We start from the raw sequence: 23,168 nt of genomic DNA on the forward strand, positions 1-23,168 counted from the left end.
AATTTTCAAAAATGAGAAAAATAGGAAGAAAATCGAAAAAGGGACGGTAAAAAAAAGATGAATGCCCGCGAGGTATGTCTTTATATATATATAGGCATATCCCTAATATTCAAATGGTAAAATGACGTCACCTTCAGTCAGATCGCCTTGTATCTGCTTTGTTTAGATTTAACGATATTTTGCTGTAGGTAAAGTTACTCTTTAAGGCAAGCCAAGTTATATTTTCCTAAGTAATCAATGACTAGTTATTTTGTCATATTACAATTTTTTCTTGTACTTTATTGCGGACTCTTGGCTGATCGGTCACTTTTTAATATGGAGAGATGTGTAAGCATTTGGGATCGCAGCACTCTTGGCATCAAAGACGGTATCTTGCGTTCCAGCGGAGTACGAAATGGTGGCATTTGATGGCCGTGAAGACGTGGAGCTTGTGCTCGTTCCACGTGATCCACCCAGCCTTCTGCCCGTCAGTAGCCGAATGACACGGGATAATAGACGTATCAACTGTTGCCGAACCTCAGGAAGACGAATGCAGAAAAGAATGAAGATGAAAACGCCTTGCAGAGAGGTGAAAATGACGAAAAGAGCGGTGAAGAAGAACCGTGCGCCACCGATCGCCATGAATCCACACACCCAGCTCAGACCGACCAACGTCCCGATGGCTACCGCGTTCTGCAGGCGGCGAAGTAGCTCAGCACGCCGACCCGCGGCATTCGAGTCTTCCATCGTGTTGGTAAGCGACGCCATTTTCCTTCTACATGTCACTTTGTAGATGACGAGAGTGAAGATGATTGTGTTGATGGTGAGGATGAGGGCGATGGGAAGCAACTGGGCAAAGTAGAATGACTCCAATGGAATCATGAAGCAGCTGAAAAGACACAACATAATTTTTTTAATGACATATACAATCGGATGGTTTGGATTCGTTTCATCGGTGTGACTATTATTAATCATCCTATTAATTACTAAAATGCCTTTGTTCTGGCTTTGTGCAGATGTTGATTTTCATTTTAAAGAAAATGTCTCAGATCACTAGTCTCTGATCTTTTAAGGCCAAAAATCTATCAACGAGGGTACAATACTGCCCTATTCACTCGCATGGAATGCAAACATTTTTTTGGCGGCAATCGATCGCTAATTCCAATGGACATAATGGGGATGCCGTATCCGTGTTCGATACCCGGCACGTTTATGCCCTTGATGAAGGGATTTTATCTTCATTTCTACAATCTTGCGTCAAATAAATACATGAAAAATGTTGTATGTGTTATTAGTGACGAAAAAATCTCTTCTCATACCGGGGGGGGGGGGGGTCCATATAATCGGCCAACTGCGTGAAGTATACATTTACGGTGTGTGTGTGTTTTTGTGTAGTGACTAATAAGCCAAACGTGTTTTACGGGTGCAAAATAACATGATAAGCCTATATTGGATGAAATATCTGATTATTGAAAAAGGTCGAGTATTAGACTCAAATGGCTATCTAATTAACTTACTAGTCTGGATTTCTGTAAGCGTTCAGGTCTACGGCAACGGTAATACAAACGATAACCAGTGGACAACCTACATAAATATTCAAAATGATAGTTAAATGAAGCATAGGAGAACTGGGAGAGGGAGCAGGAGATGTATGGCTAAAAAATACCAAGTTAAAGCTGTAAAGAAGTGACCTGTACCCCAGATGCATATCCTATAAGGAACTTTTATAATACGGCCTTTCCTCTTTTCATGTCATGTCCTCATATAATAGTTGACCAGGTATAGACAGGTCCTTGGTGAATATTTAAGTGAACCTTTTTTCAGCTATGTCTATTCATTCTTTATACATGTTACTAGAGTAACATGAATTTCACTTTATTTCACAATCATCAATACCAGACTCGCCTTGGATTTCCTCCATTTTTCATTTTATTATATTGCATGAGATTCAGAGATCCATGGGAAGATAGAGTTGAGATATTGTATTTTTTCTTTAATAAAGTTAGTCTGTTTTGAATATTCAGGAGTAGGCCTAGGATAATATTTCTTGACTTCGCAAAAATTTTAATACTAAAAAGGTGATAATATCCCGGGAATGTTCACGTCCTGAAACGTTAATAATTCCTTATTGTCCGAAATCACTAAAACGTCCATCTTTCATGATTGTTTACTTGAATGGTAAAAAGAATTTATTCTTACCCCATGCAAAGAAACAGGATTTCAAAAGCATCTTGGGCATGTACGTGTTCATCACTCTAACGAACATGAGATACATGCTAAATGCCTCGACACCCATCCACGCTACTGCTGCTAGACTGAAATAATGCAGCATGATTGCGATCACTGTGCAACCTAGTCCCCAGGACGGTTTGTCCACGCCAACGACAAAGACCAAGTAAAGACCGAGCAATGCGGAGCTGAGGTTGATCATTATCTGTTGGGGAAGCCTCCGACGTAAACTCCTGAGAATTTGAAAAAAATCGCATAAGAATTAATGAGAACGAGATTCAATGGATACATGTTTCATCAAACTTCTGCCGCTGCTACCCCCCTTCCCCGTGATGTCCAAGTAGTACCAAATAAGACTGAGAAGAAAAATGAAATTTATGGGAGAGAAAGAGAAATGAAAGAGATTATTTATGCGCAGTGTAGATATAATTTTCATCACTGTCATTTTTAAGGTAGTTTTTTTCTAATTATAGAATTGTAACATCAATGCATTAATATTAAGTGTATAATCAAGATTATTTATATTGCTAGAACGACGATGAGTTATTATTCATTATGGACTTTTCAATGTGCACGTCAACTATTGGACTAGTACTTCTTTCGCCAGGAAAGCAGACGAGATATATGTGCTGCGCATGCGCTTTGTATCGCTGAACTTTATTATACCGAGTCCTAATCCATGAACACAATGTAGACTATTAAGGCTTAACTACGTATTAGTCCAGAAGTAAACGTGCAAGTCGAGAAACAAGGCATGTGATGTTGGGAAAAAAAATTCAATCTCACCTTATGCCAGCAAGGACTCCGATCGTAATGATCAAACAGATAATGGAAACACTGCATCCTAGTATACTAATGATATCCAGGGTCCTCGAACTAAATCCTCCTTTGGTATCCTTCAATAACAAATTAACCAAAAAAAAAATCCGTTGTCACCATTCACATATCTCAATGTACTGCAGTGGGGTACAGATGGGGGGCTTGAGGTGCGCTTGCCCCCCCCCCCCCATTTTTCATGACCAAGAAAAAAAAGAGAAAAGGAAAGAGAAAAGTGAATTATGATATTATTTTCTGAATATGATGTCAAAATCTATTACAAAATTGGATTTTTATAATCAAAATATCGATTTTTTTTTTTCAATCGCCTACGTCACGTCTGGTCCCCTGAAGATTTTTGGCTCATTACGCCTTTGATGTACTGTGAAACAAAAGTGATTGCTGCTTGGTTTACAAAAGCTTCAGAGTCTGCACGCAGAACGATTTTGAAAGTGGGGGTGGGTTGAGCAAAGAGTGTTCAGGGCTGATTATGCTGAAAATCGCAATTTGATGGACATTTTCACATGTTTGTACATGGTTGCTGAAAACGATGGGGATACCCCCCCCCCCCTGGTTCCGTGGCCTCTGAGGTCGTCACCTTTTCTTTTGGTCACATCCTATATGTTGGTATCTTAGTACATTTACAACCAATTCGTCATAAATTTGGTCTAATTTGCCATTTAGTCAATTTACAAAATCGTCTAATTTCCATTTAGGCTTTATCCAATCGGTCTAACATCCACTTGGTCAACCCCAATTAGTATAAGATTTCATGGGTTATTTAACGGCGTGAAACAAAATTTCATTTATAAAAGTCAAATCTGACAAGAAAATGAAAATAAGACAAAAGGGGGTATTACACCCGAATTACTAGTATTGTAGTGTAGACAATCATTATTTAATATTTCTTGGTAATACTGAACAATGGACACAAACCAATAATACGGCAAAACTTGTTAGATGGGTACAATGGCATGATACCAATCCTCTAGGAGAAAGTGGGCCAGTCTGGCACCCCTCTTGAGACCACACCCCTCCTGGCACACCCCTATAGCTTTTCCAGTAGACACATCGGGGGACAATCTCATCTTTCGTTCTGTCCAATATAAGATCCTAATTACAGAAAAAATATGAGAAAGGCTTTGTGAGAGGGGTTTTGTGGGTTTGTGTATGGATATGTTTGTGCAAATACGAAACAAAATTGAACTAATTGAGCAGAATGATAAATTCGGGGAATCATAAAATCATCTCACGCTACGAGTTTAGAGGTTTTCCCCCTCAAAATCTGGAATTGACACTTCTTTTGATTCGTAGGCTGTGTCAAGAAAAGGACAATTACATGCAAGATTCCTGTTTCCATGGTGAAAGGGTTCGTGACAACAGCGAGCATAAATACGTATCAGTTGGACAAAATAAATTGTTTGAAATCAATTAATTTGTTAAATCTTTTTAGTTAATGGAGGTTGTTTACTTAGTACTGTTTAAAAAAAATGTAAACAATAAGCACAAATGTTGACCACATTATACAGAAAAGGTAGCGTAAGTTTTAAAATACATTTATATTGGTAAACATTTTGAACTTTTCCATCGTTTATCTAGATTTTTATACTTTTATTCAAAAATAGAATACATCCGTTCACTGCTCGATTTGTTTGTCTCGAATTATAAATTCTCATCAGTACAAAATATTCTGCTCCTTATAGCTCTACAAAAATTAAGATGCCTTTATTAGCAAGAAGAAAACTGAAATTATTACCCTTTTAATTTTGAAATGTAAAACCACTGGATCAGAGAGATTTTTAATATCAACGCCCTCTATGGTAATAGATAAGACGGGTGAAGCTAAGATGGCGTCCTTCTTCAATCCCTCGTTGGTTGACGAGTTTGAATCAAATAATTTGAGAGAATCTAATACAAATACACTGACTGCCACGTGACTATTTCCATCTGAAGTTGACGAAGAAAACAAATTCATACACAGTACAGCACGAAAAAAATATCTGGGCGTTTTATAACTAATTATATCATTCAGAAATTGAATATGATTGTTTTTTACGGTTTACAATGTAATACAGTTACAATTATTTTTCTATTAACTGAAACCTTAATTATCAATTGGGTGCAGATCTTAATTATAAGATTCTTTCTTTATCGACAGTTCATTTCTTCTCAAAAACACCGAGTACACATATATCAAACGTTAGGGAGAAGAAAATTGCCCCCCCCCCCGACTCTATTTCTCCCTGGGGTTGATCTTTTTTTTCGCATTTAAATTACAACTAATCAGCAAATATTGAAACGTAAGGAAAAACGCTCACGATTTTACGTGGACCAGGTGGGTGTTTCATAAAGCTGTTCGTAAAGTGACGTACAACTTTACGCACGACTGCAACATAACATGTTGTTAGCTCATAAATCGATTCTATAGGGATATCGCTTAGCACAAGAAAGGATCACCAGTCGTGCGTAAAGTCATTCGTATCTTACGAACAGCTTTATGAAACACCCACCTGGTATGTAATCCAGGATCTCTTCTGGCAAGAATACCGATGATAATCCCTCTTCTTTAACGGTCTCCTCATTGGACGAAAATGTGATGACGTCATCGTCCTCATGGCGACTTGGCGCACTAATACTTGCCGTAAGAGGGAACGTTGTTCTCTGTACCTTTACCGCCGCTACAACGACGTTCTCGCCGCGGAAGGTTAAGTTGCTGCTGACATTGGTTGCCTGCAATCGGCTAATGAAAGCATTGACGGACGACAGGATTGAGTCCGCCGCTCCTTGGTTGTCTTCAAAGGTATCACTGTCTTTGTCAAGAGTCGTATCTACCAGGGCCAAAACTTTCTGGAGATCAATAAACAAATTTAAAAAAAAACAATAATGAATCGTAGAAAAATCAAGCACCGAAACACTTCTAAATATTGTCTATCAATGGCGTATGGAGTCTAAGATTTAGAAAGAGTAGAACTTTAGTATACGGGGTATTATCAATAGGCGTAATGAGTATAGCAGTAGGCGTAATGAGTACACCATTTTGATGGGCAGAACATTCGCATACGATGGTCGATTAGAAATTCTACTTCAAACCCATTAAAAGATGTAAAATATCGCAAATATTAGTTTTCAGTGGTGTAATGAGTCCAACATTTGAGGATGGCAGAATGGAAAACATGGGCAGGGAATTTTCTAAATAGTCGCAAAGCGCAAACGAGCGATAAATAATTATAATCTTTACATTTTTGTCTCACCTGCATAGCAGAGTGAGAATATTTAGGCACGGCTTTTCCGACGACGGCATCAACATCAAATCTTAACCGAAGGTTAAGTCTTTGAAATTATGGCATAACTTAGAAAGGATATAGACCTAGTTCATGAAATTGAGACATAGGGTTAATCAATTATTGCTGAACATCCTGCCTGACTTTCAAGTCACATGATTAAGGTCAAAGGTCATTTAGGTTTAATGCACTTTGACCAAGTTGGGGGTATTTGTTGAATTACCATCGATCATAACTTCGAATGTTTATGGATCTGATTCATAAAGCTTGGACGTAGGTGTAATCAAGCATCACTGAACATCCTGTGCGAGTTTTAAGTCACATGACGAAGATCAAAGGTCATTTAGGGTCAATGAACTTTGACCAAGTTGGGGGGCATTTGTTGAATTACCATAACTCTGAAAGTGTATGGATCTAGTTCATAAAACTTGGACATAAGAGTAATCATCACTGAACATCTCGTGCGAGTTTCAGGCCACATGACAAAAGTCAAAGGTCATTTAAGGTCAATGAACTTTGGCCATGTTGGAGGTAATTATTAAATTGCTGTCATAACTTTCAAAGTTTATGGATATAGTTTATGAAATGTGGACATATGGGTAATCAAGTATCACTGACAAGTCTTATGTCACATGATATAAGTCAAATATCATTTAGGGTCAACGAGCGTAGTATTGTATCATTATACGAATGGTGTTTTTTGTGAATAATCATTTTATAGAAGTTTTCAAAGGCAGCACTGCTGCTATATTGAATCGCGTAATGCATGTGAGACTGCCAAAGGCGTTCCACTTGTTTCTTTTTTTATAACCGGATCTTGAAAAACAAATTTGTAAACGGATCTTGAAAAACAAAATACTTGAACATGGAAACTTATCGGATCCAATGAAGAAAATCTAATCTCTTAGGAAATATAAAACTTTATAAACAGAAAGAATGGCTACTACACTCGCCTTGAATTAAAATTTAGGCAAAAAAAAAACAGGATGTTATTTTGGATATGATATTCATCGCGTCAGCAAATTAGGGGTGGTGTTTAATTTCGTTTGGTAAAGAGTATTCCTCCCTGGTGTTACAATCAGGTATAAATAATACAATCGTAACGCCGCGACAATTTTAACTAAGTTTCGCCAACGGTCTTCATCGAGTTATTCCCGCCAATAGTCAGATAATTATCGTCTGTGGTATCATCATGGAAGGACGCGGTAAGTTCGTCTCGGTTTGGGCGTTGATTCTCTTCGTCGGTCCGTCCATCGTCAGGTTTTCTGGAGTGGATGCGACGACGTGTGGATGCCCACCGCTATGGACTGGCTTTGATAGCAATTGTTACAGGTTAGTTATTTTTCATTTTTCTCGATAGCGTATTTTCGCAATCACTGCGCAGACGCTTTATACAAATTAACGCACAAAATAATGGACGGCCGAGAGGTTTTTGTCGAAAGTCGGTGGACCGGGACAGTAGATCGTCCGAAAATTCGGACCGGACGAAAAATTGCAAATGATTATATTGCGTGTCCAGAGTCCAGGACGATACTGACGTGCCTTGATTCATCGATTTTTGACAAAGCCTGTTTTGTCATGGTATGTCTTTGAAAAAAAATATCCGCGTTATAGAAAGCGTCATCGCAGTGACTGCGAAAACTCCATAATTACACTTTAGGTTAAATGTATGTATTCTTCCCATGTGTACATTTGTTATGTCAATGCACTACTATTCGACATACGGCATTTATGCACCGGTATGTGTATGGGAGGGTGCGTGTGTGGGTATCAGAAGCGGCACTATGGGGACAGAGGAGACTTCCCTCTCCCCCATTATTTGTTAAGTAGTGGAAAAGAGGGAAGTGTTATAAAAATAAATATACCCGAGCCACTTCTGAGGGGTGTGTGAATGGAGATATAATAATAATAATCCGCTTTTTAGCATCCGAACGACGTGTCTAAGCGCTTTACAGATTATATCTGATATAAATTATTACCCCGGTCATCGGATTCAATCAGTCATTAGTATATATTAGTTGATGTCCAATTTGACATTCATATATTCATTAATTATTGTCATGATCATGAATGATTTATATAATAATTTTCATGTAGAAAAGTAAATAACATGCCATTTACACAAAAAGGGGAAAAGTTTGACCCGTAGACTATAATATTTTACAGTTTTACTCCCCAAAATGACACAAAAAGTGTTGTTTCTTGTTAAATCAGTGCATTTTTGTTTTACAATTACGTAGATTTGTTAAACTTTTGTCCTACTGTAGGCCCAGTTTCGGTTGCGTTTATTAGCTTGGAATCACTCCGCTTTATCATGTTCCATTACGTTCTTTAGCTTTTAAGCCTTTTTCTATTTTGGAAGCCATTGCCAGTCCTCCGTCAAAAAAAAATCGAAAGCATAATGACAATTTGAAAACAAATCATTCATTTTCATTCGATTGCTTCACTCGCACGCAAGTTCTGTTTATTTTTTATTTTTAATCATGTAAGTCTATAGGGTCAAATGTCTAACATCTGAGTCCCCTAAAGTATTCGGCTCATTTTGGCCACTGGCACTATGCTAACAAAAAACAACTTTGAAGTCTACGATTGAAATCGGACACACTTTGATATCAATAATCATCTGTAAAAAAAAAATACAAAAAAAATAGAATAAAATAAGACCCTGCAATTATACTCGTTGTACGTTAATACTGGGTTGTTATATACTTTCATTATATACCACCGTATCTTATTTTTAGATACTTTTCTTCAGAGAACATGACCCAGTTTGATGCCGAGCTAGCCTGCCAAACTTTCACTACGCCAGGTTCTATTGGTCATCTTGTTTCTATCCATTCCCAAGACGAGATGGACCTTATCTCTGTCATGTACGAGACACTAAGACCCAAAAGGGTATGTATTACTAGCGAGTACCGGGTCAGATGTGGCATATGGGGCAAACTTATTTAAAACTGCGAGCGAGCAAAACTTTTGGTCTCTTTGATCAAAAATAATTACTTTTGTAATAAATTTATACATAATATTGATAAAAGCATATATATTACACCCCTTTCCTATCCTTTTCTCCTTATTTTCTTGGTCACGAACTTTTCGAATGCTACGTACGAATTTTGACGGGAAAGTGCTCCCAAAATACAGATGAACTTTGGCCTTTGTTAGAGAAAGTGCTTCCGGAAATGACAGTCGTATTTTTCATATTTTTAGCAATAAGGCCGCATTCTTTGTTTAATGAAACATTTTGCAAAAGTGGGGCATAACAATTTGATATACATAAGAAATATAAAACTTATTGACTTATGATAATATAAGATAAATGGATAAGTGGAGGCTTGCAATGTGGGGGGTGGGTCAGGCGAACCTTGGCCCCTATACGCCAGTGTGATTAATCGTAGAAAATAGCCCCAAGCTTCACTGGCGTAAATCCGTGTTGATGGGTGGGGGGGATGACTGAAATATTTTGGCATTTTTTGCAATCATGTTTTTAGATATGCAAGGAATTGTCATTGATATGTCCACAGTGGCGTACCGTGGGTCACGGCATTGGGGAGGGGGGGCACCAGCAAAATTTTTGAATCACTAAGTGAGTGCGCTAAGTTGCCAGTTATACTGACCTAATAGAGACATTTTAAAGACAAGGTCATTAAACGGATATGTAGCTCACTGATCAAATAATGCGAGCGCGAAGCGCGAGCTGAAATTGTTTTATATTCACACCTAAAAAGGGACAATATAATCAAATTTGTGTAATCATGATAGGTACCTGTCTCGCTAAACAATGCGAGCGCGAAGCGCGAGCTGAACACTTAGATAATTCAGACCTGAAGTGGGGCATTCTAAGGTTTCTTTGTAGGAATTAACTAGGACCATACGTATTTCATTAACCAAAAGATGCGAGCGCGAAGCGCGAGCTGAAAATTTTTGATATTCAGATCAGAAGAAGGGACATTTTAAGGACTGATTTTAGGAATTCATGAAGAGCAGACATATCTCACCAATCCACTAATGCAAACGTAATCACGGACAGGAAATGTTTCATATATACGAAGACCTTAACATGGGGCAATCACTTTTGAGTCATGAAAAAGAAGCATATGTCACTACATAAAACAATGATAGCTCAAGTGCTAGGAAATATATTTGGTTTATATTGACTTGAAAACGATATGTTACAGGATTATATATCTCGTTAAACAGACAATGCGAGCACCAGGAACAATAAAAATAGACGTAGGCCCTGGGCAAATTATGTTTCATAAAGTTGTAATGTAACATAACATAATTATGATATAATATAACATTATTTTGAATAATATAACATTATAATGAATAATATAACATTATAATGAATAATATTTTCTTCTTTCCCACTACGTTTCTCTTCCTTTCTCGCTCTTTTCTCCTTTTCCCCCTTTCCTCGTTTTTGTTTTTGGTCAGCCGATGGGGGGGGGGAGGATGTGCCCCCCATGTCCCCCGTAGTTACGCCACTGTATGTCCATATGGCAAATACCCCTCCAATATTATTATCTTTTTTTTACCCCATGATGGTATAATGGTTTTATTAGAGATTACATTCAAAATTTTTTGACATTCCATCTTCATCCCTTCCCAAAGACCCCAACATTGATGAATTGGAAGAAACAGGGGTTTCTCTTCAATGTTATAATAAGGACATAAGTATTTCGTTTGGAAATGGTGAAATGGCTCTTTATTTGCATTTTATGATTTAATAATATTGTTTTATTTGTTAAGCGGTATTTTAGGAAGAATTTTCACCAATAAAACAATTATCTCTTGTGATTTTTTTTTCATTTCTTTCGTAAAAAGTGGGGGGGGGGGGATGTTTGTACAGGCCATCCCCCCCTCCTCGAAAAGTGGGGGGGATATATCCCCCCCCCCCATCCCCCCCCCCCGGGATTTACGCCAGTGCCAAGCTTTATGTTACGGGGCACACATTAATGACAGCAAGATCGAGAAATTTCGTTCATTTCTTTTTTTACACAGCCGGGGCGAGGCACACGGGTGTGGATCGGCCTACACGATCGTGCTCTGGAAGACTCTCCAGATTGGACCGATGGAACGCAATACGATTATTCAAACTGGGCACTTGGCCAGCCTAACGATCAAAATGGAGCAAATGATTGCGTCTTCTTTTCTAAATATCACCTTTACAAGTGGAATGACATTGGATGCAGCGTTTCTAGCCTTGTCGAAGCTTTTATCTGTAAGATTCCACAGTGGTAAATTTGTGTACCAACATACGCAGCGAGGAGAGGGGGGATGCAGGGTGACAACTAAATTTTGAAAACTCAAAATTTGTACAGAAATATTTCACAAGGTTGACATAGACTGTATATATATATACACGGAATCCTTCAATTTCTCTTTTAAAAATGCAAAAGTTCCCAAATACTAACAAGTGCAGTCGCTTTGCTCCCTCGCTTTTGGTTTCGTCAAAAATGATGCTTGATGCACGTACATTCTGCACCCCCCTGAAAAATATATGTATGACCATATGTAAAAGTATGGTTTATAGGCTGTACTGAGGATTATACACTGACTGTTGGTAAAAAAAAATGGCTGCATGTATATGAATTTATCAGCTAGTTGTAATTGATATTCTAGTAATTTAGGTCCTACTGTTTTCTAGTCTCATATCTCACTGAATACAATCATGTAAGAAATATGAACTGATCTAGTCAATTTGGCATATCATGTTTTTTAGTGTTTTAATGATGGCGACTGTCATAGGATGTGCAATGTAGATTAAAAGTAGGCGTATCAATTTTCAGGAATCAGGCATCAAAATGTCCCGAAACCCAGTAGGCATACATGTTGTTTTTATAACATTTCCAAAAGGCTCAAAATTTGTTAAAGATGTTCTAATATGTATATTGGTACATTTCAATTGAGGAGGGCAGAATGGCATAAGGGGACAGGGAATTTTCTCAAAAGCCGCAAAGCGCAAAACGAGCGAGAACAAAAAAATAATTATAACCTTAACAAAGCGGAAACCTATTTTATGTAAGAGATTCTGTCCTCATAATGACCGTAAATCAACTTCATAGTTTAGCTTTTCGCCTTATTTCTTTTTTTTTCATATCAGTCTAGGCATATTGTGGGGGAGGTGGAGACTTCCACAAGCCATAGCTGTGTGCTGGTGTTAGCTATTACTATAAAAAATAGTTGTTCTTGCCTAGTAAGACCTCAGAATCTCCCACAGTTTATTATCATTCATCATCATCCTAATCATCCTCAAAATAAATAGGATAGTGGTAACAATAATGATATTGAACGTCCTCTTTTTATGTGTGTGTGAGGGTGTGCGTGCGTGTGTGTGTGTGAGGGTGCGTGTGTGTCAATGAATAAAATGAGGCGGCGGGACGTAGCAAATGAGTTCATTCTCCCGTGTTGCCAAGCTTTCGGCCGTTTACATGCTGTTCAAGGTTTGATTATGGCAAGAGGAGGGGTAATATGGGTTTGGTGGTATATGGTTGTGTCTAGTGTAATGCGTAACGAGTGCGCTCGGTATTATTGATGTTATCATTAATGCATACATCATCTTGTAATTTATATCTAAATCTAGAGTTTGACCGGTCACTATTTGCATCTGTTTAATCAATGAAGTTAGAGTGTTGAATGTCTGTTAACTAAACTGAAATGACATCTAGGTTATCTTCCTGGAAATGTTTTCTAAGTGTTCGATTTCAAATAATATTTATGTTTAAAAAGTGCATTGTCAGAGACTAAAACCGGATCTTGAAAAACAAAATACACGAACATGGAAACTGTAATCGGATCCACTGAAGGAAATCTAAATTTACTTTATAAACAGAAAGGGTACCTACTGCCGCCGACTTAAATGACAATTTTAGGCAGAAAAAATAGGTTGTTATTTGGGATATGATATTCATCACGTCAGCTTAGTTTTTCCTGTTCTATTGAGGACTGTGAACTCTCACAGCCACATTGCAACCCAAATATAGCAACTAGATATATAAAAAAAAAAACACGCATATTAATCCGAGCCAATATGAGGCCAACGTTGTTAAATTCCGTTTGGGAAAGTACATTCCTCCCTGGTGTGACAAAGATCGCGCAGATGCAATGGATGATAATTTCCATGATATCAGGTATAAATAAAACAATCACAATAACGCAGTGACAGTTAATTTTAACTACGTTTCACCGACGGTCTTCATCGAGTTATTCCCACCAATAATCAGATAATTATCGTCTGCTTATCATCATGGAAGGACGCGGTAAGTTCGTCTCGGTTTGGGCGTTGATTCTCTTCGTCGGTCCGTCCATCGTCAGGTTTTCTGGAGTGGATGCAGCGATGTGTGGATGCCCACCGCTATGGACTGGCTTTAATGACAATTGTTACAGGTTAGTGCTTCTGTCTTCGTAATTAGACCTTTCTCCATGTTACTTCTAAGTTAATAATAATAATAATAAGTATTTTATAAGGCGACGTTTACCAATTTAAGTTTATTATTGAAATCGGACCAATTACAATTTTTATAGCCATTGTGATCTGTAAAAAATGTATATACTTGTTGTACATTCCACTGGGCTACTATATATATTCGTTATATGCCACCGTATCTTATGTTTAGATACTTTTCTTCAGAGAACATGACCCACTTCGATGCCGAGCTAGCCTGCCAAACTTTCACTACACCATGTGGCGAGGAAACATCTTCAAGTTCAGTGGGTCATCTTGTTTCTATCCATTCCCAAGACGAGATGGACTTTATCTCTGTCATGTACGAGACACTACGATCCAAAAGGGTATGTATCACTAGCGTACCGTGATTTTGTTTTGGTCTATTTTTTTTAGTTGGGTGAACATTTCTAACAGGAAATAGGCAATTGCTTTCGGAGATAGAAATGAGCTTGACCAGTGTCATTAGACCAAAAAATGAGGGGGATCGACATGGCGTATAGGGCAAAAAGATATCTAAAGCTGCGAGCGAGCAAAAATGTTAGCCTTTTAATAAAAAAATATATTTTTGTAATAGATTTGTACATAATATTAACAAAATTATATATTACACCCCATTTTTTTCATTTTCTCAATTTTTTCTTGGTCGCGAAACTTTTCGACGGCTACGATCCCAACCCCCTCCCTGTTTTAGTAGTAAAAAAAGTAACGGAAAGTGCTTCCGGAAATGAAGGTCACTTTTACTTTCGTTGTTCGTTTAATATAATATTTTGCACAAATTGGGGCACAGCAATTAAATTTACATAAGAAAACAATTTACTGACTTATGATAATAGAAAGATAAATGGATAAGTGGAGGTTTGCAAGGAGGGGGTGTGAGGCGAACCGTGGCCCCTATACGTCAGTGCCGTAGAAAATAGCCCCAAGCTTTATGTTACGGGGGCAAACATTTGACAGCACGATCGAAAATGTTTAGTTTCTCTTTATTTCTTTTACACAGCCGGGGCTAGGCACACGGGTGTGGATCGGCCTACACGATCGCGCTTTGGAAGATTCTCCAGATTGGACCGATGGAACGCAATACGATTATTCAAACTGGGCACCTGGCCAGCCTAACGATCAAAATGGAGCAAGTGATTGCGTCTACTTTTCTAGACATCAACTTTACAAGTGGAATGACATTGCATGCACCCTTTCTAGCCGTGTCGAAGCTTATATCTGTAAGATTCGACAATGGTAATTTTGTGTACCAACGTGGCAGTACACATCGGGGGGAGGGGGGGGGGGTCATGCAAGGTGACAGCTAAACTTAGAAAACTCAATTTTTTACAGAAATATTTTACAAGATTCGCCAAAAGTGTTCGCGGTATCTTACAATTTCTCTTTAGAAAACGCAAAAGTTCTCCAATAACAAGCGCCGCGGTCGCTTCGCTCCCTCGCTTTTGAGTTTCGTCAATAACATATGATACGGGTACGTTCTGCCCCCCCCCCCCGACAAAAAAATTGTGTGTACGGCCATATGTAAAAGTTTGGTTTATAGGCTATACTGAATACATCAGCTAGGTGTAATTGATATTCTAGTCCTATTTTACTGTTTTTTTACTATTTTTTCTTATATAGCATTTCTCACTAAATACAATACAGTAAGAAATGTGACTGATCTAGTCAATTAGACATGTTGTGTTTTAGAGTGCTTTAATGATGGCGACTGTCATAGGACGTTCTAAATGTGGATTAAAAAGTAGGCGTATTATTATTCTGGAATCAGAAATCCGTATGTGCAGAAATCCAGTAGGACTATATGATGTTTTATAACATTTCCAAAGGGCTCAGAATTCTTTAAAATGTCTTAATACATACATTAATACATTTCATTCCTCATGAAACATTTTTTTATCATGTCTGTTTCTTGATATTTTTGTTAAAATGAATGAATGGTTTTTCGTATTCGATTTTGAATAAAATATTTCTATCGAAGAAAAAGATAATTTTTAAAAGACATTTTCGTGTTTTAAATGTTTCAACTCTCTGTACAAAACATCCACTTTGACTTTTACAAGATATAGTTTCCGAGAACCCCCCCCAAAAAAAAAAAAAAACATAATAAAAACAACATCTAAAAATATCATTGCTACGTATTATCTTTTAAAAGGCTCTTAGAGTATCATCGGGGGAACAAATAAAGCATGAACATCTAAAGAGAGGAGAGCGTCATACCTCTTAAATCTGATTTTTGCTCCAAGAAAGTTTTTTTAATAGAAATGGTTAAATCTCACTATGCTAATTTGTGCTAATTTATGAAAGATATCGTTCTTTTTATTTAAATCCGATGATCACGGACACAATAACAATCTCACCGAAGCATCATATCATCATTATATTATTCTTTTATCTATCCTCTATTTCAAGTAAAACTATGATAGAAAAGAACAATTAAAAAAAAAAAAACAATCATCCAAATTCAAACAAGAAATTATGGTGATATATTGTTACAATCTGTAATGAACCCAATTTTGCAGTTAAAATTGTAGCCGTGGTGTACTTAGTTTGCTTGATTATGATTACCTATCACATTATAAGGGTGACCAAGACAAAAACATGATGAGATCAACATAGATGGCAGACAAGGGTCGGAACATATTTTCAATCACATTTTCCCCGATCTGCCGGTCGAAGAGCTATAGGATTTTTTGTGGAAAGGGAATTATTTCGTTATTTTTGTTTACCTTTGGCGTGAGACTGGTATCTTCTAGGAGTGAGGCAACGAAGTCGAGTTGGATGTTATCGGGGTTCGAAATGAGAGCATCGATGGTAGAAGGCTGAGTTTTGTTGGAGTTGGCGTTAGATCCATTCTAGAATGTGCAAAATATCAATAACATTTCTTACGGAACTACCATTGTGAAAGAATTCATGATCGTACGAAACGTAATCAAAATCATTCTGTTTGAATTCACACTAAGGACAAAATCGTTCAAGTTCGCACCCTGAGTGCCACTCTGCATGGCCGCACATGCAATCTTGCACCCATAGCAAAAAAAGTTTCCAAAATGCACTTCTTGTTCCTATCAGGACCATGGCAGGTGAAACTATGCACCTTTCGGATGCATAATCATTTTGCATTGAAAAGGTCCACATTTTGTGTTTTTTCTCCTTACTCTCTTGTTTTTCTTCTCCATCCTTCTTACTCTACCGTTTTTATCGAGCATCAGAGATCATATCCTTGCAAGGAACAGATGGACCAATATAACACGTCGGTCACTCTTGACTTGCGTAGTATATGGGCAATGACAAAACGCACACAGACATGTTACAGCATCTGCATTAATTTTTTTTTTTTGCACGATCACTCAGATTCAGCAAAATCATACAAGAATTGCAGGCCAAATATAATTTAGTTACCCGGCAGTATCAACGCCATTCTCTATGCACAAATCGTACGATATCTTACAAATTTTATGCAGAGATTACACGGGACCGCGTACTGGCATCGCGATCTCCGTACGATTTTATTTACCCCGCGTGTCTACCTAAGATCATACAATCCCTGAGCAATTCTATTCTATCGGCGCAGTCTGTCGATAGCGGCCCTTTACGATTCTTCCTGCGATGATCGCACGACACCATCTACGATGATTCTACGGGATTACAATTTTTTCTAAATTTCCACACTTATTAAAATCGTAGGCACTGCGATGCACGTAAGGGACCCCGTAAAATCGTACGATTATCGCACGGCAAAAGCTTGTCCCTGATGAGCTTACGGGGACCGAATGTCATCGGGATCATCGAAAGGCAAATAAGACCGAATCTAATCTACTTACAGTTGGATTGTTGGCCAAGCATTGCTGATATAAAGGATCCAGCCAGGAAGCCCCTGCTGACTCGTTGTAATAACACAGACGGCTTACATTGTGAAAGTGATCTGTTTGGAGAGTTTGAAAAGATCTATTGATTAAAAACCATTCACATCACGAAATAATGCAGACAAAAAATAATAAGGCGGGAAAAATTCAAAACCCCTAACCTTTCGATTGATAATGGACGGCAGATCTTTACAACTGTGATCGTGAAGGGTCTTGTTTCATAATTGCCCCTCCCACTGGAATATTATGGGATGTATCATGAAGAGTACGTGTAGTTAATGCCAGTTACGTGACCTGCCTGCCCCTATATACTTATCGTCATCTATCATGTGTTTGGACACAGAACAAATAAACTTCATGATTTATTTTTATTCATTTGGATTATAAAATTAAAATTCCTATGGTATGGCTTTCTTCACAAAATATTTAGCCCTGAAACTAAAAGGGCTGTGAGCCGTTGCATCGTGCTTGACGCCTGCATGTAATCAAGGCCTCATTAAGAAGTTCGAGGTTTCGAGACCCGGTCAAGTCTTTCCCGCGTTTTGATAAGGTCGGTCAAGATGCATATCTGACTGATTACACGTCATTCTGTAAAAACTCAATCATACACACACACACACACGCACCCAGCACTCACCCTCGTACACTTGATCACACACCCTTCTACCCACCCTCCCAAACGAACGCACACGCATCCACATACCCACACACGCATGCACCCTCACCACGCTCACACAAATCTCTTTCATCATCTCACCAACCTGCGTTGCTTGTTGCGCAGATGATCGGGGCATTAGCGCGCTTTCCTACTTCCGTTTGGTTGAATATCAGCGTTTGGCCGTTCGGGAGAAGCACTTCATCTTCTTCGCATTGTAAACCTAAAGACACCATTATATATAAAATTAAAAAATGATAATGGCAGGAAAAAAATTACTGATTGCTTGCCTGAAAAAAATATTAAAATAAGTGTGTATCCCCTTGATCATCTTTCGATTCAAATCTCGAAAAAAAGCATAACAAGTTTTGTCAAGGGTATAGAAGTTTAAAGTGTCACCTACTTTATTGCGAAATACTAAATCTTGCCAAATCATCTTGATTCCTTATTATTATGTAGACATGGCAAGATACATTATCTTGCCAAATCGATTTACAAAAAAGTTGCATGACGCACTGGAGAGTTCAATACATTATCTTGCAAAGTCGACTTATAAGAAGTAATTTGTTCGACATACAACTTAAGTTGGCATGATAACGTATATCATGTCAACGAAATGAGTATTCAAGTCGACATGGCAAACCAAATATCTCGTCACGTACACTCTCAAAACAAATCAGTCAAAATGACTAGTTAATCGGGTCAGCTGGATGCAACTTTTATTCTAGTCATATTTGATTAATTTTTAGTCGTATTTTACTAGAACAAACTTATTTCTGACGAGAATATACGTCAGAAATGTGACTAGATTTACCAGTTGCACCCAGCTGACTACTGATCTAGGCAATTTGACTGATTGTTTTAAGAGTGTAGATGCCACTTTAAACTTCCTTACATGTCGACTAAAAACGTGTAATTATGTAGTTATATGGCCAGTGTCGTTTCTACTACGTAGGCCTATTTCGAAAAGAAAATAGCAAGTTCAAATATCTCGTCACGTAAATGGCACTTTAAAGCTTCCGTACATAGAGGATATAAAACACTGTTTAATTGTTTTTTAATAAATTTCTGTTTAATATATGAATCTTATTTGTATAGAATTTCAAACAACGTTTTTACTGCGTACAAAAATCTTTATTTCTCTCGAGTTGCGTCCAAAGTCGCCAGGCGTACCTAGGATTTTCTAAGGGGGGGGCAAATTCGTCCGCCAAAAGAAAAATGGTCTTCAACCGCAAGTAAAGGACATTTCGCACCAGAAAAAAAATTGACAAGCAAAAAAAAAAGGTCTTCAAGTTCAAAGGAGGGGTCCACTTAGCTCGTGAGGGATCAGTTTTGACTCGTCAGGGGGGGCAGACAGTGGCGTAACTACGGGGGGGCATGGGGGGGCACGTGCCCCCCCAATCGGCTGGCCAAAAAAAAAAAAAAAACGGGGAAAAGGAGAAAACGAGGGAGAAAGGGAAAGAAACGTAGTGGGGAAAGAAGAAATTATTGTTAATTATAATGTTATATTATGTTATAATTATGTTATGTTATATTACATTTAAAAAAATCATAACTTTATGAAACATAATTTGCGCAGGGCCTATGTCTCCATTGTTCCTGGTGCTCGCATTGTATGTTTAACAAGATATATAATCCTGTTGTACTAAAACCTCCCGTTTTCAAGTCAATATACACCAAATATATTTCCTCGCACTTCGAATTATTATTGTTTATGTAGTGACATATGCTTCTATTTCATGACTACTTAAAGTGATTGCCCCATTTTAAGGTCTTAATATAAACCATTTCCTGTCCGTGCTTACGTTCGCATTCGAGGATTGGTGAGATATGTCTGTTCTTCATGAATTCCCAAAATCAGTCGTTAAAATGTCCCTTTTTCTGATCTGAATATCAAAAATTTTCAGCTTGCGCTTCGCGCTCGTATCATTTGGTTAGTGAGATGCGTATATGATAATGACTACAAAAAGTGCTTCATGTGTCATTTACATGTAATTCTAACAAGATCAGCATGCGTTTGGCACTCGCATTAGATGACTATGGTGAGATATGTGCTCTTAATGGATTCCTTAAAAAAATAGTCCTTATATCCCTGTTTTGGGTCAATGATATGCAAAAATTTAAGCTTGCGCTTCGCGCTCACATATTTTTGTTAGTGAAATACGTATGATCTTCGTGAATTCCTACAAACAAGCCTTAAAATGTCCCTCTTCAGGTCTGAATTTCCTAAATTTTCAGCTCGCGCTTCGCGCTCGCAATATTTGATTAGTGAGATGCGTATGTTAACCATGATTACAATGATTAAAAAAAGTGCTTCATGTGTTTAGATGTATATTATTCTAACAAAATCAGCAAGAGATTGGCACTCACAATAGATGACTATGGCGAGATATGTATACTCTTAATGGATTCCTAAAATATAGTCCTTAAAATGTCCCTGTTTGGGGTCAATATATACAAAAATGTCAGCTCGCGCTTCGCGCTCGCATGGTTTGTTTAGCGAGACAGGTATGTATTATGATTACAAGAATTTGCTTATAATGTCCTTTTTAGGTCTGAATTTCAAAAAAATTCAGCTCGCGCTTCGCGCTCGCATGATGTGATCAGTGAGATACATATCCGTTTAATGACACTGTCCTAAAAATGTCTCTATTATGTCAGTATACCTGGCAACTGAGCGCACTTTAAGTGACTCAAAATTTTTGCTGGTGCCCCCCCCCCCCCCCCAATGCCGTGACCCACGGTACGCCACTGGGGGCAGAGATACGTCCCTTGCATGTGTTGTGACTCGTCAGGGGGGCAGTCTGCCCCCCCCCCTTATTTGTACGCTAATGGCTGAATCCCTTTATAATACTCTTTATTTCTCCCTTTACTCCCCGTTTTCATCACACTAAATGTCAATGGGTAGTGATCGCCCCACCCTAGTCGATTTCAGGGTATTTTTGTAGGGTGAGGGCAAGAACAGCAAATCTATTTGAAATTATTTTATATTTTGTTTGTAATTATTTTCATGAGCATTGTATTCTGATTTCCATGTACACTGGATTCTTCATTCTTGGGACTGTTTTTCATCGTTTTTTTTTTCTCTCGATTCAATAAATACTAAATTCTACTGGCACTACGAAATAAAATTACAGGAATATCAGTTTCCAGACCTCTCTTTTCTATACTCTTCTATATTTTTCCTCTCTATATTTCTTCCCCTTTTCTTCTCTTTTCTCCTATTTCTCTATCTCTCTGTCTCTCTTCTCTTCGGTAAAAAATGGTATTTTCCCTGCCCCCTGAGGTGCCGCCCCATCAAAACTATCAAATTAATACTAAATATCAGTACCTATACATGAAGGAACAGGTCCATCCCATGATGCATCTGAATTCATGACAATACAGAGTGGGGCATTATGGGTAAGATTGAAACCTTGATCGCACTCAAAATCGCATCTAGAATCCTTGAGTCTCGAGCAAATCCCTTTAATTCTACCGTTGTTAGGAGGAGTTAGAAGTGGACATCGCAGAACTAGATTTAAAAGAAAATAAACAAAAAAGACTTATTCATATATCATAAGAATAAATGCTTGTTAATATGGCTCTTAAAAATAACGGTCCCAGTCAAATCTAATAAATTCAGATGAGTAATCGATGATACGTATGGGTAATGGGTTAATGGGTCGTATCTCTTTAGCTGATTCAGCCACTACATCACCAAATTGATGGTTTCACAAATTCCAATGAAACATAATAAAATCTCAACCAAAGTCTTGTAGCCTATAATCCTAGATAATTTTGGTTTTCATCCAAGATGTGAATTCGAAATTAATAAAAGAGAATTACCACTTTCTAGTATCAAATATTACAGATGACGTTTTGAACTTTCGCTCTGAAATTAGGAAAATTTACTATCTCGTAAATTGATTATTCTTCTTTCGATTTCCAAAGGCAGGCAATCAATCGAAACGAACAAAACTTAAACAACGAGGGTGCAGCACTGGTGGACCAGAAGGGGGGGGGGGTCGAAAAACCCAGGAAATGCCTTCAAACATATTACCCGATGACCCTTGAACTCAGGTTGCCAATTTACTCACCGCTTATAGTAAAGGTTACGATACATTCTGCCGTATTTCCCGATCCATCAGTGGCTGTATACACGATAGTGTGATTTCCTTCTGAAAATATTGATCCGGACGAACCGCCCGATACTCCGCTAATAAATTAAATAAAACATATTGTATTCGTTGTAACAACAGGATAACCGCAATAAAACTACAAACAGTTCCTTCCCAATATTATGGATGAAAGACTCTTGAATCTCCCCCTTCTCTCTCTCCCTCCCACTCCCTCTACATCCATCTCTATTTCTCTAACTCCCACCCCTCTTTATTTCCCCCGCTTTCCCTTCTCTATCCATAATGAGTAAAAAAAATGATGGGGGCACATCATGGCATATGTGAGAAAAATTCTAAATAGTCGCGAGCTAGCGAAAAAAAGTCTTTTTGTGAAAGAATATTACATAATATACAACCACAGATAGTATGTGTAACCATTTTCCTTCCCTTTTCTGTCCATTTCTCCTTTTTGTTTAGGTCGTGGGACTTTTTTTTTGGGGGGGCGAACCCTTCAATACTCCATCTGTATGCTAGTGTCTGGGAAAGAGGTGTACTTTGTTCGAAAAATGTAACACAAACCAGGGGTGAAGTTACAATAGGTTTGCCCCTGTGATTTTGAATAAGTGAAAATATATCATAGAGGAGGAAAATTCAAATTCAAATTCAAATTCAATTCGGTTTTATTAAGCAATACTCATCAAAAAGTCCGAGGACTAACAATGTGAGTTTACATTTTAAAAAATACATAACAAAGAAATAAATAAATGCATAACATGCAGTGACCATTAAAGAAGAAAA

The 23,168-nt window shown here is 37.9% G+C and overlaps 4 protein-coding genes across 4 annotated transcripts; 2 read left to right on the forward strand and 2 right to left on the reverse strand.

Annotated features, from left to right (window-relative positions):
• Positions 1 to 6,281, reverse strand: LOC129274075 (adhesion G-protein coupled receptor G2-like). Its single transcript, XM_064108949.1, has 8 exons — positions 6,276 to 6,281; positions 5,535 to 5,871; positions 4,781 to 4,971; positions 3,961 to 4,137; positions 2,995 to 3,104; positions 2,179 to 2,441; positions 1,497 to 1,563; positions 1 to 868 (listed from the first exon to the last, which is right to left on the reverse strand). The coding sequence occupies exons 1-8, from the start codon at positions 6,279 to 6,281 to the stop codon at positions 304 to 306; spliced, it is 1,716 nt and encodes a 571-aa protein (XP_063965019.1). The 3' UTR covers positions 1 to 303.
• A 736-nt stretch (positions 6,282 to 7,017) lies between these two features.
• Positions 7,018 to 12,589, forward strand: LOC129274074 (echinoidin-like). The gene is made up of 3 exons (XM_064108699.1): positions 7,018 to 7,637; positions 9,047 to 9,200; positions 11,310 to 12,589. The coding sequence occupies exons 1-3, from the start codon at positions 7,498 to 7,500 to the stop codon at positions 11,547 to 11,549; spliced, it is 534 nt and encodes a 177-aa protein (XP_063964769.1). The 5' UTR covers positions 7,018 to 7,497; the 3' UTR covers positions 11,550 to 12,589.
• Positions 12,590 to 13,330: 741 nt separating this feature from the next.
• On the forward strand, positions 13,331 to 15,740 carry LOC129274070 (echinoidin-like). Its single transcript, XM_054910929.2, has 3 exons — positions 13,331 to 13,694; positions 13,925 to 14,099; positions 14,753 to 15,740. Exons 1-3 carry the CDS (start codon positions 13,555 to 13,557, stop codon positions 14,990 to 14,992), a joined length of 555 nt encoding a protein of 184 aa, XP_054766904.2. The 5' UTR covers positions 13,331 to 13,554; the 3' UTR covers positions 14,993 to 15,740.
• Positions 15,375 to 22,462, reverse strand: LOC129274073 (uncharacterized). Its single transcript, XM_064108689.1, has 5 exons — positions 22,350 to 22,462; positions 21,602 to 21,784; positions 18,377 to 18,493; positions 17,574 to 17,674; positions 15,375 to 16,604 (listed from the first exon to the last, which is right to left on the reverse strand). Exons 2-5 carry the CDS (start codon positions 21,645 to 21,647, stop codon positions 16,431 to 16,433), a joined length of 438 nt encoding a protein of 145 aa, XP_063964759.1. The 5' UTR covers positions 21,648 to 21,784; positions 22,350 to 22,462; the 3' UTR covers positions 15,375 to 16,430.
• Positions 22,463 to 23,168: the final 706 nt, after the last annotated feature.

This window comes from Lytechinus pictus, chromosome 13 (genome assembly GCF_037042905.1).
Source record: "Lytechinus pictus isolate F3 Inbred chromosome 13, Lp3.0, whole genome shotgun sequence".
NCBI classification, from domain to species: Eukaryota; Metazoa; Echinodermata; class Echinoidea; order Temnopleuroida; family Toxopneustidae; genus Lytechinus; species Lytechinus pictus.